This window comes from Tetrao urogallus (assembly GCF_951394365.1).
Source record: "Tetrao urogallus genome assembly, chromosome: 1".
In the NCBI taxonomy this organism is placed as follows: Eukaryota; Metazoa; Chordata; class Aves; order Galliformes; family Phasianidae; genus Tetrao; species Tetrao urogallus.
In genome coordinates this window covers 103,763,223-103,778,681 of record NC_136813.1, presented here as the reverse complement: position 1 = coordinate 103,778,681, position 15,459 = coordinate 103,763,223, and the positions used below count along the sequence as shown (strand labels likewise).

Sequence of the window (15,459 nt, the reverse complement as noted above, 5' to 3'; positions counted from 1 at the left end):
TTTTTTCATTCTCTTTAATGTGTGAATACACCAGATCAAATGATGCACAGTCTGCTAATTCACTATTGTTAGCCAAAAAAAAAAAAAAAAAAAAAAAAAAAGGAAAGAAAATAATCCTTAGAGAATAACACAAATAAATGAGGGTTTTGAAAATGGGCAACATATTTAAATAATGTGACTAATCTGTGCCAAACAGCTGGAAATATAAAAACCCCATAATATGTCTGTAATCCTAATGTGTTTCTTTGCTGTTTTGCAGGCAGACCAGTAATGATTGTAGTTGAATACATGGAGAATGGATCCCTTGACTCCTTTCTGCGGGTGAGGTACCATTTTGTGATGGCATTTGAATAAGAAGTCATTCTAGGTTAAGATTTTAAATCATTTATCATAAATTAACTCCTACATAATGTTATTCATGGAATTTTAGTGAAGAACAAAAGCATTTTCCCCAGGGCACATTTCTAAGGTACAGTGATACATTAGAGCATAGCTGGAAAAAAAAAAAAAAAGATTTAAACTTAAGAACATAATTGATTTCTTTTGCAAGAGTAGCTCCCATATTTAGCAAAATGTATTTTGACTAGTGTTTTTGTGAAGGAAAAGATAAATTGAAGTACAAATACCTAGGCTTATGGAAGCTGTTCATTTTGCTCAATCACCTTCAAAAACACTTTGTTTTGATTCTTTTGGTTAGTGAAGTGTAGAATAAACTTGGTAATTGATTTATAATTATTTATGGTTTCTTGCATTAAACAAATTGAATTAGAAAACAGTTCATGGGTGAAGTATCTCAGTGCTAATTAACCCCAAAAGGCCACTCTACAAACATTAAAGAAGAGCTATAGAAAGCATGAAAATATGTTGTTACGTTTGTATTTATCTTTTCTTAGAAAAGTAGAAAGGGATGACCCCCTAACCTAAACTTATCTTAAAGTAGTCTCTTTGTTAAATCAACCACTGGAAATCTCTGGAGACCTAATGTCATAACCTCTGTGAATGATTTGACTGTCAAGTATGTCAAATTTGTCTTAGAAAGTAAATGGCAGTCCTTACCAGCCTAGTTCCTTGCCACTTCCATCTTGTAAATGCAAGGTGGGACTGTAGACGAGGTTTGGGGATAGATGAGGACTGTGGTTTTGTGGACATGTTTGAAAGGGTGTCCCAAAATGCCAAGCAGAGGTGTTCAACAAAGAGAAATCTAGATGATGATGATGAGGGATGCAGGAAGAAGGAAATGATAAGGGAAGACAGTGAATAAGCAGGAGGGAAAGAATACCAACACCTTTGAAAGAAAACAGATACAAAGAAATGAGAGGCAGTCAGAGAGCACTTATTTGACAGCAGTTTGGGAAAAGAGCTAACCACCAGAAAAGAACAGCATCTGGAACAGAGGATACTACTTTGAAAGTACATCAGACCCATTATTTCAGATATTGCTAGACATTGTTTTTCCATTCCTTTTGCTTTTGGTTATTCCATTGTGTTTTTCACTCCTAGCATCCCTTGCTCTTCACTGACTATCCTGAATAACATTTTGGTTTTGTCTGTCAAGACATCTGACAGACGTCTAGTTTTTTGGAAAGACCAACAATGCTATTTCTGGTGAGAATTTGATAATCTGTCAAAATGAAGTTACTTTCTGGAGGTAGTGTGGTGTTGTCAACATCTTCTGGAAACCAATTTGGTTTAAAAAATCAACCCAGGTGCCTTTCTGGATCATCTCACTATCTGTCTGCAGAAAGCAGACAGACTGCTGCTCATTTGAGGACCTAGGGCTTCCATGTTCTGTAATTTTATCGTGGTGACCCAGGAAGATTTGCCTGAGCCCAGTTGTGCTCTTTGTGCAGTCACTGTGTGTGCGTGTGCAAAATTTCACACAGGAGAATAAAAACAAATAATGAAATAATTGATTCCATTAAATTATCTTTCTCTGAGCTGCTCTATTATATCTATGTATGTTATTATTCACATTCATTTATTCATCAGAACAATTACTACTTATTGAGATACTTTACTATCAACTGACATTAGCAAAATTACTATGTTGTTGTGAAGCAATACTTCTCACATTGCATAAGAAATTGCGGGCAAAATTGCTGGGGGGAAATGTGAGCTAATCATTTCTGCTGCTGGTTTCCATGTGTATTATTTTACAGTTTTAATTCACACTTGTGATATGGCTTATTCTCCTGAAATGGTTTTTAAAAGGATTTTAGATAATATTCAGCATCCCAAAGCACTGTAGATATCATCAGTGTTTCTGTTAATAATTAGCAGAGCAAATGGCTTCAAAGTAACCTCTTTAAAAAGAAACCCAGCTGCTTCATTAATAATAGTTGTTTCCTGCAGAAGTCTACACTTTTAAAAGCTTTTGTGAAGATAGAAATAAATGAAGAGGTTTTATTCATAACAACCCTAGTGAAAGATATTGGGTGAGTGTAATAGTTTTTGTGCGCTTAGATTTGGAAAGGCTTATGATATTATCTATCTTCCGTATTATTTAAAATAATGGCTTGTTATAGTGCAAAGTCTTTTTACAGAGAAACAGTGTAGAAAAAAAAAAATTTCTTGCCGTAAGAAAGACTTCCTCCATGCCGCAACCTGCAGACTTTAACTAGCACAGCCCTCCAACCTGTCATTCTCCAAAAGCGTACAAACACGGATCAATTACACTTTCTCAAAGGGAAGCCCTGTGACATGATGAGCAGTGTGAGTGCAGTCCAGAAGACTCATCATGGAAGAGGTTTTGCAAACAAGTTATGCCAGGAACCCTGAATTCCTAAGTAGAAGTCCCCTTGACCTAAGTTCTTTATAGTCTTCATTTCCTTGCTTTACACATAGGGAAATAAAGCACCAAGATGTTAAGTGATCTTCACAGTATTCTGCAGGAAATGCATGGCAGAGATGAGAAAGTAAATCAGTTTCCCGGAATACTGGGCCGGGATACACCCATCTTTCATCATTTTTAGTGCTGTGTTTTGGTTTTGATTATGCAGCCAACTCTCCCAAACTACTGCCTTGACTGCTGATCTCTGTTTGAATTAAACTGCAAGCTCAGCTAAATTATGCCTTCCTCAACCCACAAAATATCCTGTATTCTAAGCTGTTAACTTTGAGCTTTTGGGTTAAAAAAATTGGCATGCATTTTGCAATACAAAGATGCTGTAGATATTTTCATTATGGGAAGACATCAGCTCATTAGAACCAATTCTGTAAGATGATGGCAGTTAACTACAGCAGATTGTGCACCACCAGACAACCTAAATTGCTGGAGACACATGGTACCTAATTTCCCTAAAAAAAAAAAAAAAAAAAAAAAACAGCATTATTTTTGCAGTTATATAAAACTCATTATTGTAAGATGAACCTCAGTATCATTTTTCTCATGTAAGATTGATACACAGAAGTTAATCATCCTATTGTCAGGTAGGAATATTCTGTGTGTCGCAAGAAATGGGCTGAAATTTCAGCAATTTCCTGTTCTGTTACCAACTTCACATACACTATATTTTGGCTAGAACAGATGTCTTTATGTTTCTGTCACCCACCTGTGTAATGGAGATCTTAGCAATCACTTATCCTCCAAGCATGTGAGGAAAATAGGAACCATGTGAAAAGTTAAAAGGGCAGATATCAGAGTTCATAGAAAAATGCACTCGGTAGTTAGGATAGTTGCAGTCAGACAAGTTTTTTCATTCCTGTTGATACAGTGTATAAATACAACAAGAAAGACAGTCAAGAAATGCATAATTAAAGAATAGTCTTAGAAATTCAGAACCTTTTTAATAAGCAGTGTGCTTATTAAATAGAATCACAGAATCACAGAATCATAAAGTGCCCCAGGTTGGAAGGGACCCTAAAAGCCCAGCCAGCCCCAAACTCCTGCTGCAGGAAGGCTGCTCCCACCAGCTCAGGCTGCCTGGGGCCCCATCCAACCTGGCCTTGGGCATGTCCAGGGGCAGCTGTGACAGTGCCTCATTGGCCTTTTTAGGGATTTACCCTCGTCATCCCTCTCCAGATTTTCATTTGGGAAAGAGAGTATGCGGATTAAGAAGCTCCTGAGATTGTTTTTTCCAGCATTTTCCCTTGACTGTTCCCTGAAGGCATGAATGTTTAGGTTACAAAGAAGGACGCTCCATTCTTGCCCAGTGTTGTGAATCTCTGAGTTGTAGGCAGAAGGGGTTCATTTGCATTGGGTAAGCACAGAGTTTTCCTGCCTTTTTCTCCATTATCATTTGCAATAGTAATGCTCCCCTTCTTATTTGAGAACTGACTTTCACTTAAGAAAATGAAAATAATCTTAAAAGCGTTGATTTATTTACAGGCATTCGCAGTATGTTAAAATTCATAACATGTATTTTCTTCTTCCAAAGAAAGTATTTTCTAAAGTTTCTGTTTAAAATTAGGAAGTGCTTCACTATTTCAAAACATTAATGGCAGCAGACTGTACAGCAAATGAGACCCACAAATTCATCACCAAATTTGAATCCCTTGAGGCATGTCTAGCAGCAGCTAAGATTAGTGTAAAAAATGTGAAAAATTATGTTACTAGAAGGAGATAATGTTATGATATATTGTTCTTTGATGCAGTAATCGTTATGAAGTTATTCTCAGAGCAGCTTTGCTATTAGGCCCTCCCATTTTTAACTAGAGTTTAATTGCTGCAGCAGACTCCTGCTCTTAGTGAGGCTGAGGGTAAGGGAGAAAGGAGAAAAATGAAGATTGGTAGAAATTTCTATAAAATGATGCTGTACGTATGTGTTGTAAATCCATCTAACATGGCCTCACTAGGCAGAGTCAGCTTTGGGGAACAGAAGTCAGATGGCCATTTCTAAGTTTAGTGGTTCTCCTTTTTATTTATCTGCATCCAGGGAACCAACAACATTACAGCTCATAACTAACACTCCTTATTTTGCTTTCACACACAACATCCATGTGCACTTTTATTTATTGGAGACATGTTCCTTTCCTGCTGGGGCAAAGGCAAAGGCAGCATTTTCATTTATTTTTCTTTGAGAAACTACTCTAGAAAGAGGAAAGCCTACACTGGAGACAGCTGATATGCACATTTTCTTCTGAAGAAAAAAAAAAAAAAAATTGAGTAATTAGAAACTGAATTTGTGTGAATGTGATACCTTAATAGTGAAATGGGAAGCAGTGAATATGCACATGATCTGAGAAGTATTTGGTGATGCTACAGAGCTAACATTTTTTCTCAACCAGTGTTTCACCCTGTGAAAGAGAGGCAAAAAAACTATTTCTGATACTGCTGTGACAAATTCCTTTACAAATACTGGATTTTTTTAATCCCTGTGGATACTATTCCTACTGAGCAACAATGAATTATTTACAGCAGTCTTGTATTTGAAGCCAGAAGGAATTTGTGGAATATGGAAAGTTTCAGTGTGCTGCATCTTACAGAATTTGTGGAAAATAAGTAAGAAACTAGGAGATTATAATAGAGTCTGTGTCAGCCATGTATTAAAAAGAAGTGAAAATGGAAGTCAAGAAGTTACAGGACAGTCAGCTTAATGTCAAACTGCTCTAACATATTTAGAACAAATAGCACCTTAAAGATAACAGCGTGATAAGATGATCCAGCATGGATTTACCAAGAACTAATTATGTCAAACAGTCTGTTTTCCCTTTGTAATGGGATACAGGCTCTGTGGATATAGAAAAAGTGTGTCATAAATCTTGTCTTTGCTAATGCTTTAAAATTCTATCATGTGAGATCCTTATGAGTAGTTAGAGAAACCTGGTCTAGACAAAATTTCCATACATGGATGCAGTACAATATGCAGACAATGGACTTCAGATGGAAATTTATATGAAGAAGTACTATTCTGTAGTCTGTTTATTTCCACATGTTTTTAATGAGTTTCTGGATCCTGAAACTGTGATTAAACTTTAAAAGTTTTTAGACAATGAACATCTGACTACGAAGGCAGTCAGACAGGAAAAGAAAGGTAGAATTTAAAATCATTGCAACAAATTTAAGACGTAACTTATTAACTACTTGGCTTTAGAAACTAATTAGAAATAAGTGAGGACAAGGTCAATATACTCCACTGAAACTGGAATAATCAGGTACAGAGTAGAGAACAGAGTATTACTGCTTAGAATGAATCTAGGTGTTGCATTAGGTCGGAGATATCACCTTGCTGTGAAAATGACAAATACCACATTGCAGTCAAGAAATGGGAGCATCTCCTGCAGGGTGTGTGAGGTGGCCCTCTGTCTTCACTTGACCCTAGAGAGGCCTCAAGGTACTACATCCCCCTTGGGCCATAACACTTCAGATCCTTCAGGAACTGTATGAATTCTCTGGGCAGAGTACAGAACAAAATTGAAAAAAAAAAAAAGGACAGATACTGAGAAAAAGAGGTCTATGTTCTGAACTTGTTTTCAAGCCAAAGGAAAGGACAAGAGGGATATTATGTATTTAAAAAGCAGTTGTGAAAAAGATTAAAATCCATCCTCTATGCTAGTAAAATGTAGGGATCTTATTTAAGATGGTCCTTGTGGTAGGATAAGAAATATTGACCCAGACTGTCTTTAAGTGCAGATTAGAAAAGCGTCTCAGGAGTGACACAGGGCAAGAAGGTGATCTGTATCCAATTCAAATTCCCTTCCAGCTCTAACAGCTGCATTCCAGTGCACTCATGTAGACAGGGACACATGGTTGTGACAGGACAGCCCTTTCTGGTTATTGTAGATGGGAAAGGAAGGTAGGGTAACAGGTTACAAGGCCACTGTCACTGGTCTGACCAGATTAGGGTGTTAGCATCCTAACCTAGAACAGCTCTGTCTTGCAACGTTTTTTTTTAATAATAAAAAATTTCCCACTGGGAGGAAGATATGCATCTATATTGCCTTCTGATGGCAGTATAATAATTAACTGTCCCTGGTGACTGGAAAAAAGGGAAGCATCAGTCCCTTTTTTAAGAAAGGAAAAACCAGGGAAGTAGAGACCTGTGATCCTCACTTCTGTGCCGGGGAAGATCATGGAGCAGATCGTCCTGGAAGTTTTGTTAAGGCACATGCAAGTTGTGAAGGAGGTACAAAACAGCCAACACAGCTCCACCCAGGGCAGATTGTGCCTGATCAATCTGGTGTATTTCTATGATGGAGTGATGGCATCAGTGGACAAAGGAAAAGCAACTGATATAATCTACCTGGACTTGCGCAAGGCCTTTGACGTGATCCTGCACCATATCCTTATTTCTATATTAGCAGGACATGGATTTGAAGCATGAACTGTTTGGTGGATAAAGAATTGGTTGTATTGTCATAGCAAAAGGGATGTGATCACTGGGTCTTTTTCCATCCAAGGCCAGTGATGAGTGGTGGCCCCCAGGGACCAATATTTCTTCAATGACTTTATCAATGACCTAGACAGTGGGATCAAGTGCATCCTCAGCATATTTGCTGATGACACTAAGCTGAGTGATGCAGTTGACGCAATAGAAGGAAAGGATGTCATCCAGAGGGACCTCGGCAGGCTCAAAAAGTGGGGTTCAGTAAAGCAACAGGAATGTGTTGCGCTTGTTTTGGAGAAGTTCAAGTTATGTACAGACTAGAAGATCTCATTGGTAGCATCCCTGTGGAAAAGGACTTGGGTGTCCTGATGGATGAAAAGCTGGATGTGAACCAGCAGTGTGCATTTGCAGCCCAGAAGGCCAGCTGTATCCTGAGCTGCATCAGAAGAGGAGTGGTCAGCAGGGAAAGAGAGGGAATTGTCCCCCTCTATTCTGCCCTCGTATGGCCCCATGTGGAGTACTGTGTCCAAGCCTGGGTGACCCAGTACTGGAAGGATGCTGATCTGTTGGAGCAGGTCCAGAGGAGGCCACAAAGGTGATCAGAGGGCTGGAGCACCTGTCCTGCAAAGAAAGTTTGAGGAAGTTGGGCTTATTTAGCTTGGAGAAGAGAAGGCTCCAGGGAAATTTCATTGCAGCCTTCTAGTACTTGAGAGGAGCTTATGAGTAGAAGGGGGGCTGACTTTTTACATGGTCTGAAAAAGGTAAGACAAGGGGGAATGGCTTTAAGCTAAAAGAGAGGAGATTTAGATTAGATGTTAGGAGGAAATTCCTTACTCAGAGGAGAGTGAAACACAGGCACAGGCTGCCCAGAGGAGCTATGGATGCCTCATCCCTGGAGGCATTCAAGTTTGGGTTGGATGGGCCCTGAGAAGCCTGAGCTTCTCAGCTCAGGTGGGTGGCAGCCCTGCCCATGGCAGGGGATTCAAGTAGGGTAGGCTTTTAAGGTTCCTTCCTACCTAATCCATTTTATGATTTTATATTTTTAGTACTCTCTGAGGTATTTCGATTCTTGTGGTGTAGGATCATTCAGTAGCATTTAAAATAAACTAAATTAATTTCAGTCATATATATTCAGTCTTACATGCATAATGAAATGAGTTGTTATTATTTGTACGGAATCCTAGTAGCTATTCATTCAAGATGAAATTGATTGTTGATCTAATTCAGTTCTGATTTGTTTGCAATCCACAAGATAGTACAAAGCATGAATTACACTTCCTGTTAGTACCAAGTTTCAAACTGAACATAGGAAGATTTATCCCAATAAAAAGCTATGATTTACTTTGCACTGTCAAATAGTGATAGCAAAAACTAGATTTTTCATATAGTGACCCATAGCAGCCATCAGTGGCGAAGATAATCCAAGTTAGATCTAGAAACGCAATTCTCAGTGCCTTTCTCCTTCAACAACAAGATCTAAAATAACCTGCACTTCTCAGAATGTAAGATCATAAAAGTGTTGAGATCTTACTTTGAGTCTAGAAGTGAATTTTGGTGTAGATTTATCTTCTCCAGGAACAATAGTCCATAAACAGTACAGGAAGCTTGACTCACCACTCTGCCAAAAAGTTATTCAGTATTAAAACAGAAAAAACCTTCTGAAAAGGAAAAATCTGTGGTCTTGTAGAAAAGAACTGAAATCGTGCAGACTAGAGTTGGAAACTATGAAGTGGAAAACAATGATAGAAACTTAAAATACCTTCCTTCTTTCCCTGAAATAGCCAACTCCCTTTACTGCCTCATTATACATCAGTGCTATTGAAGGTTCTGTATTATAATGAGAATATTTCTCACACGTAAGATTTTTGAAGGCAAACTGCAACAGCAGAAAACATTTTTCATAGACCTGCATAAATGAGAACCATACAGATACTGCATTTATATTCAGCTGATAATAAAAGTTTATTTAGCAAAGCCATTAAAGTCTGATTAAAATTTGATGAGATGATAGGATAAATGTGGTAAGTCCACTGGGGTCTGAATTGCTGCCAGTATTGATTAATACCTTTAACACCCCAGTGGGAATCCTGTCAAAAGCGTATTTCAAATATAAGTCATGGGAATCAGAATAAAGCCCCAGATAACAGCTGCCATATCATTTAGTTGAGCATATCGTGTCCCTTTAGGACAAGCAAATGAAACAAGGTAATGGAAAGTTGCTGAAGGATTGATTTGACTCACGAATGTACATGGGAATTTACAGATTCTGAAGATATGAGTCCAGGTTTGTACATAGCATTCACCAGCCTAGTTGAATTTCCCAAGGGTTAAATGTGGCCCAGGTCTCTCTCCTGGTCACATTAAATCAGACAAATATTTTGATGTATTTGAAGTTAACAGTTTGTAGATGGTAAGGGAATACATCTGGCAAGGAAACCAACGCAGAAGTGATTACACAGAGACTCACAGAAAAAATTGTTTTGCTGACAGTAAAAATACAGTTTTTCCAGATATGAGGGTGGTATTAAACAATGTAAAACCAAGAATGAGAAGTGACAGACAGGAACAGATGTGGATGAAGATTCAGAAAAATGTTTGGAGAAAGGAAGAAAATGTAATAAAATCTTAACTGGTCTGTTAGCAAGTCTGTCATTTCTTTAAAGGTGAAGATAAGAAGCCTGAACTTTTATGTCAAGGCAGAAGCTCAAAGAAATGTGAAAGGAGAGAGAGAGAGAATTGCAAAAGCATTTCTGCTATACTTGTAAGGAAAATACTGAGATTTGGAAGGAGCAGAAAAAGGGTTATGTTTTATGAAAAAATCAGTCAAGCATGGCCTAGATTTGAAAGAGAACAAATTAAAAAAGAAAGGAATGAATGCTCGTGATTTAAATGGACAAAAGGGTAAGGGAAGTGTTGCAGATGACTGTGAGGTTGAAAGAGTGGAACTGTGAATGATGATAAGGAAAAGGTAAGACCTAGAGTTTGCAGGGGGAAGGGTTGGTTTTGTTTGGTGGTTTGTTAGGGGGATGTTTGTTTTGCAAAAACAAACCATGGGCGCCTTACTCCAAATCCTGTTTCTACAGAAAGCTAATGAAAAAGAGTTATTCATTCTGAATAAGTGCAAAAAGAATTAACTGCAACCCAGCTCAATAAAGTTTTAGTGAATTGAAGAGTTCGTATTATTAAATAAAAAGCAAAAATCAAATCCAGCATGGTTTCAATGGATACAATACCAAATAGGGTTGATGTTATTATTTTATTAGAACAGGCTTAAGGTCTTTAAGAATCTTGTATTTTGTCTTTCATTGCTTAATCAGTAATGGCAACTTTTATTTAAATTATCTGTCACTGACATGTTTTGAGACCCTGAAAGGTTCCTTACTCTTTTGGTAGGAAAGGAAAATCTAAGATATCTGTAACAGGGGATTCCTGTATGTAAAATACATCATTGTCATGCTTGGATCTTGATCCTCAGCTAGCAACCCTCAGACTGTTGTCTGCAGAGCTAGCTGATTACCAGAGGCTTTGGTGGAGACAACAAAGCAGGGTTAGGTTTACTGTTGTGGCATGATTAGAACTATCTGCTCATATTTGGATAGTACTTGAAGATTACAGAACATAAGCAAGAGTGGTGAGAATGTTTAAGGGGAAAAGTTGCTATGAGTTTGTCATAAGTAGCTTTTTTTTGAAGATGTGTCACTAAGTGTGCTTTGCTTGGAAAAGGCTGTGAGATGACTCTGTCGTTCATACATTAAATAGCAAATAACTTTGTCATTCTGCTATATTAGCTCAGAATAGCAGCTTTGAAATCTAAGCATGCGTATATTGAATTTACTGCTTCTTCGGTACTTTTGTCTTGTTTTGTTATAACTGGATGCAATATTGTTAGTTGTTACCCAGTGAACGTTGTCTCCAGTCTAGGATTTCATGTACTAGTGCATTTGATCTTTTCTTCCAACTGATCTTATGAAAGAAATTGATTCCTAATAGATATGCTAAAAATAATTTGCTGCTCAGGGATGAGCATATTTGTGCTGTTCAGTTTCTCAAATCTAATACACTTACTGGGCTTTAAATTAAAGTTCTTCCCTCCAAATTCATTTTACCTAGACATACAGAATCATAGAATAGCTCAGGTTGGAAAAGACCTTCAAGATTATCAAGTCCAACCACAACCTAACTATAACTCTAACAACCTTTCACTAAATCATGTCCCTGAGCACCACATCCAAACAGTTTTTAAACACATTCAGGGATGGTGACTCAATCACCTCCCTGGGGAGCCTATTCCAGTGCTTAACAACCCTTACTGTAAAGAAGCGTTTCCTGATATCCAACCTAAACTTACCCTGGTGCAACTTGAGGCCATTTCCCTTCATCCTGTCACCACTCAGAAGAGACCAACCCCACTCTGGCTGTAAGCACCTTTCAGATGTGGGAAGAGAGCAATAAGGTCTGCCCTCAGCCTCCTTTTCCCCAGGCTAAACAGTCCTGGTTGCTTATGAATTAAGCAATAGAAATGTCCTGAGTGCTAATTGTATGTAGCCTGATGCTGAAAGTGTTAAAAGAGAAAATGGGAAGTTAACTTGCTCGCAGGGAAGAGTTGTTTGTTTTTGTATGTCTCTTCTTGCTAACATAAAAGCTTGGCTTACTGAATAATCCATGAGAAGCTAAATGTCTGTTAGCTGAGGTCACAAAAATACTGCTGTCAGCAGTCTGCCTTATATGGGATAGATAGAGCAGACTTCTGATTTAAGAGGTATGGAAGCAATAATTTTCATTTTGGAGATGGAAAAGCAAGGCCCAAGACTAACCACATAGACTAGTGCAATTAATGACATAATTCATATTTTGAAGTTCAAAACCAATAGATTCCAGCAGGAATTAAAGAGTGTAATACTTTGATGGGTCTGGGTCTAAGTGGCTTCTCAGTCAGCTAGGAAGACTGGAGAAACCATGCATTACTCTGTGAATTTCATCCCAACCTTCCTTTTCCTTAGTGTGCAGAGGTTATATGGCATTATGTGCAGAACAGATTTTTCTGTGCATTTTCATTCTTGCTTTAAGAAGTGGGGGAAAGCATTCATGGTAACTGAGGGTAAAATACATTAGGTGTGGTCATTGGAATGATAATGCAGAGTGTGGAAATGTTAAAAAAAATAAAAGGGGGAGATAAGCTGCACAAGGAGAGATTGCTTGTGCTGCTGGGGAAGTTAAATGAAAAAATATGCCAGCATTGGTTGGGTTGGCTGGCAGGGCTACAAATACATCTTAAATACAATCTCTATCTAATGTCACTAGTACAAAGTTCAAGAAAATTAGATGTGTACCTTGAACTTGCATCTTTACTTGCAGAAACACGATGGCCACTTCACAGTCATCCAGCTGGTGGGCATGCTGCGGGGAATTGCATCTGGCATGAAGTACCTCTCAGACATGGGCTATGTACACCGTGATCTGGCAGCCCGTAACATTTTGGTCAACGGCAACCTCATGTGTAAAGTCTCCGACTTCGGTTTGTCACGGGTGTTGGAGGATGATCCTGAAGCTGCTTATACAACAAGTGTAAGTTTGTCTTATCTATTTTGAACGGTCTGTCGCTCTGCCCCTTTTGTTTCAGATTTATCTAAGCCATAGGAATAATGGATTGAATTGGCTGACTTCGTTCATTTATCTTTAGTTATAAAGATATGCACATACAGGAGGGGAGGAAAACCTCTCACTGCTTCATCTCATGGAAGTCTTGCATCTTAAATTTAATTTTGATATAATTTAGCTTACCTTCTATTGGAGCATGTAGGACCGTTTTGTCAAGGTTTAAGTCTCATCATTAATGCTTAAAATTCATCATGCGGTACAAGGAAATTTGTTTTTGTGACAGTGAATATTTGTGGGTTTGTTGGTTAGTTGGCTGGTTTGTTGGTTGGTTGGATTTTTTTCTTCAGTGAAGTAAAATCTGGAGAAGCTTGTTCAGATTTGACTTAAAGAAAAATTAAACTTCAACTACAGTATGAAGCAGATAGGGAACGGATCACAGTGATGCCAGTAAAATTTCAAGCTCAGATGCAGCACTTCTTCATCTCTGCAAAATATTCAACAACATTCCTCTTGTGATCACCACAACATCAAGAATCTTAATAAACTGATTTCAAGTAACTTTAATTCCTATCCGTGAAACTAAAATTATTTCAGAGCCAAGTCACTGAACTTACACAAGGCTGCTCCAAAAGTAGTGCCTCCTATTGTATGATGCTAACCTACAATGTCAGAGGCAGATATTGGTGGTATGGCAGTAAAGGTTGAACCTTCCCACTAAAACTCTGTTAGATTCTGTTGCCATGCAACAGAGGGCAACAGAAGGACAGTCTGACAGAAGCAAAGATGTGTCACTGAATTTCTCCATGCAGAAAAAATGGCACTCACTGATTCATCTACACTTACTGAGCATTTATGGAGACCAAACAGTGAATGTGAGCACAGGGAAGCAGTAGGTGGTGCGTTTCAGCAATGGCAAGAGAGACAGTGAGTCACCTTCGCTGGTACAGATTTTGATAAACACAACATACAAGCCCTTGTTCACCATAGAGAAAAATGCATAGCTCATGATGGTGACTGTGTTGAAAAAGAGTGTTTTGTAGCTGAGAATTTGTTCTATCAAACAGTGTCTTCTTATCTGCTGTAGCGTCCATGGAAATAAGTAGGAGGTATTACTTTCAGACAGATCTACATAGGTTTCTGTGATAGGACAAAGTGACAGAATGCTAATAGAGATGGTAAACTAGCATTAAGTAATTTCTCCGTAAGTACTTTCATTTTGAAAAGTGATTGAGGCCAAAATGCGGAACTCATCTAATTTAACTGCAATTGTAGTAAGTACTGTTTTATTTGTTGCATTCAATATTGCTGTAGTAATGGTATTGCAGAGTCTCTTTGTTTAACTCTAAAATAAATATGTTCTGATAAATTCGCTGAAGTAAAAGACAAATGAGATTTTATAAAGCTGTCATGCTCTATGGCAAAATGGGTTTCCTTCTCACAAAACTAAGCTAAGTGGCCCTCTTACCTGGAGGATTTTCAACATCTCAGCAGGCACAGCCTTGAGATAGAGATGACTGACATCTTTTGCTTTATCTTGCTGTTGTCATGTACGTTTTCTTCCTCTTTCTATATTGATTTTGAGTAGATGCTGTGTTGTTTCTATTGGTGCATTCTCCCACATGCAGGGCAAAAATCTAGAATCAGTCTGGAAAAAGCAGTAACTGTGATAGGGGAAGGCAAGAAAGGAAACTTCTTAGAATACTGCAACACTCTGTGCTCATGCTTGTTAGGAGACTGTTCAGGAAAGAGTGATGGAAAACCTGTCAGGTGCTCCAACGTAACACGGTATAAGGACAGCATGTTTCCCCTAAAAATCAGGAAACAGCTTTTGACTTCTTTTTGTTGTTTTGGTTTGGCTAACCTATTAGGTTGGCCAACCTATTGAGACAATGAATGTAAATCTTATTTCCTAACTCTGTTTATCATTTATAGAAAAACTTTAAATGAAGTATAATTTCTGAATAGGGAGTATGAGTTAAGAGTTAGTAATACCCAACTTCCAATCTTTGTTTTTCAGATTTGATAGGAAAAGATAAGGAAACTTATGAGATATACAAAAAAGCGTGGTGGGTTTTTGCCCTATAGAGACTAGATTTTCATATTTTGTGTTGGTTTCCAAGGCAACAGCAGCTCATGAAAAGACATTTCTAGAATATAAGCAAGCATTCCTGTCAATACAGAGGACATCCAGGCTCTTGCATCCCTCTTTTAGGTCCACTATTTTATATGATGTGGATTCATTTGAATTTGAAATATATTCACAATACTTAGAAAAAAGCCATGGGTCTCCAGGAAAACTTGTATATAGCAAAATGTGTACATATGTATGAATAGATCATGATCTGTGTCACTACTGCACAAAGGGCTACACTGGTATCTGTTCATGGTGACACCTCGAGATTCTGCATTTGGGTATTCTGCAGTTGGATGAAAGCCTGCTAAAAACTGAACTGCATGACTCATAAAGAAATATAATTGTAAGCTTTTATCATCAGGTGTATTTTTGAATTTTGCCTTAGTATGTACAACATATTCTTTCCTTAATACTTACTAGGGAGTTAAATTATTGGTTACTCTTTATAGAGTCACTTGAAAT

The 15,459-nt window shown here is 38.0% G+C and overlaps 1 protein-coding gene across 2 annotated transcripts in view; it reads left to right on the top strand.

The window, feature by feature from the left end:
- Nucleotides 1–15,459, top strand: part of EPHA6 (EPH receptor A6) — a gene marked incomplete at both ends in the record, with an annotated part of 498,668 nt that overhangs the window by 425,134 nt on the left and 58,075 nt on the right. For both annotated transcript variants that reach the window (XM_079541645.1, XM_079541644.1), the window contains 2 exons: nt 264–321; nt 12,621–12,830. In XM_079541645.1, the coding sequence (XP_079397771.1) occupies nt 264–321; nt 12,621–12,830 (268 nt within the window). The remainder of the gene's footprint in view (nt 1–263; nt 322–12,620; nt 12,831–15,459) is intronic.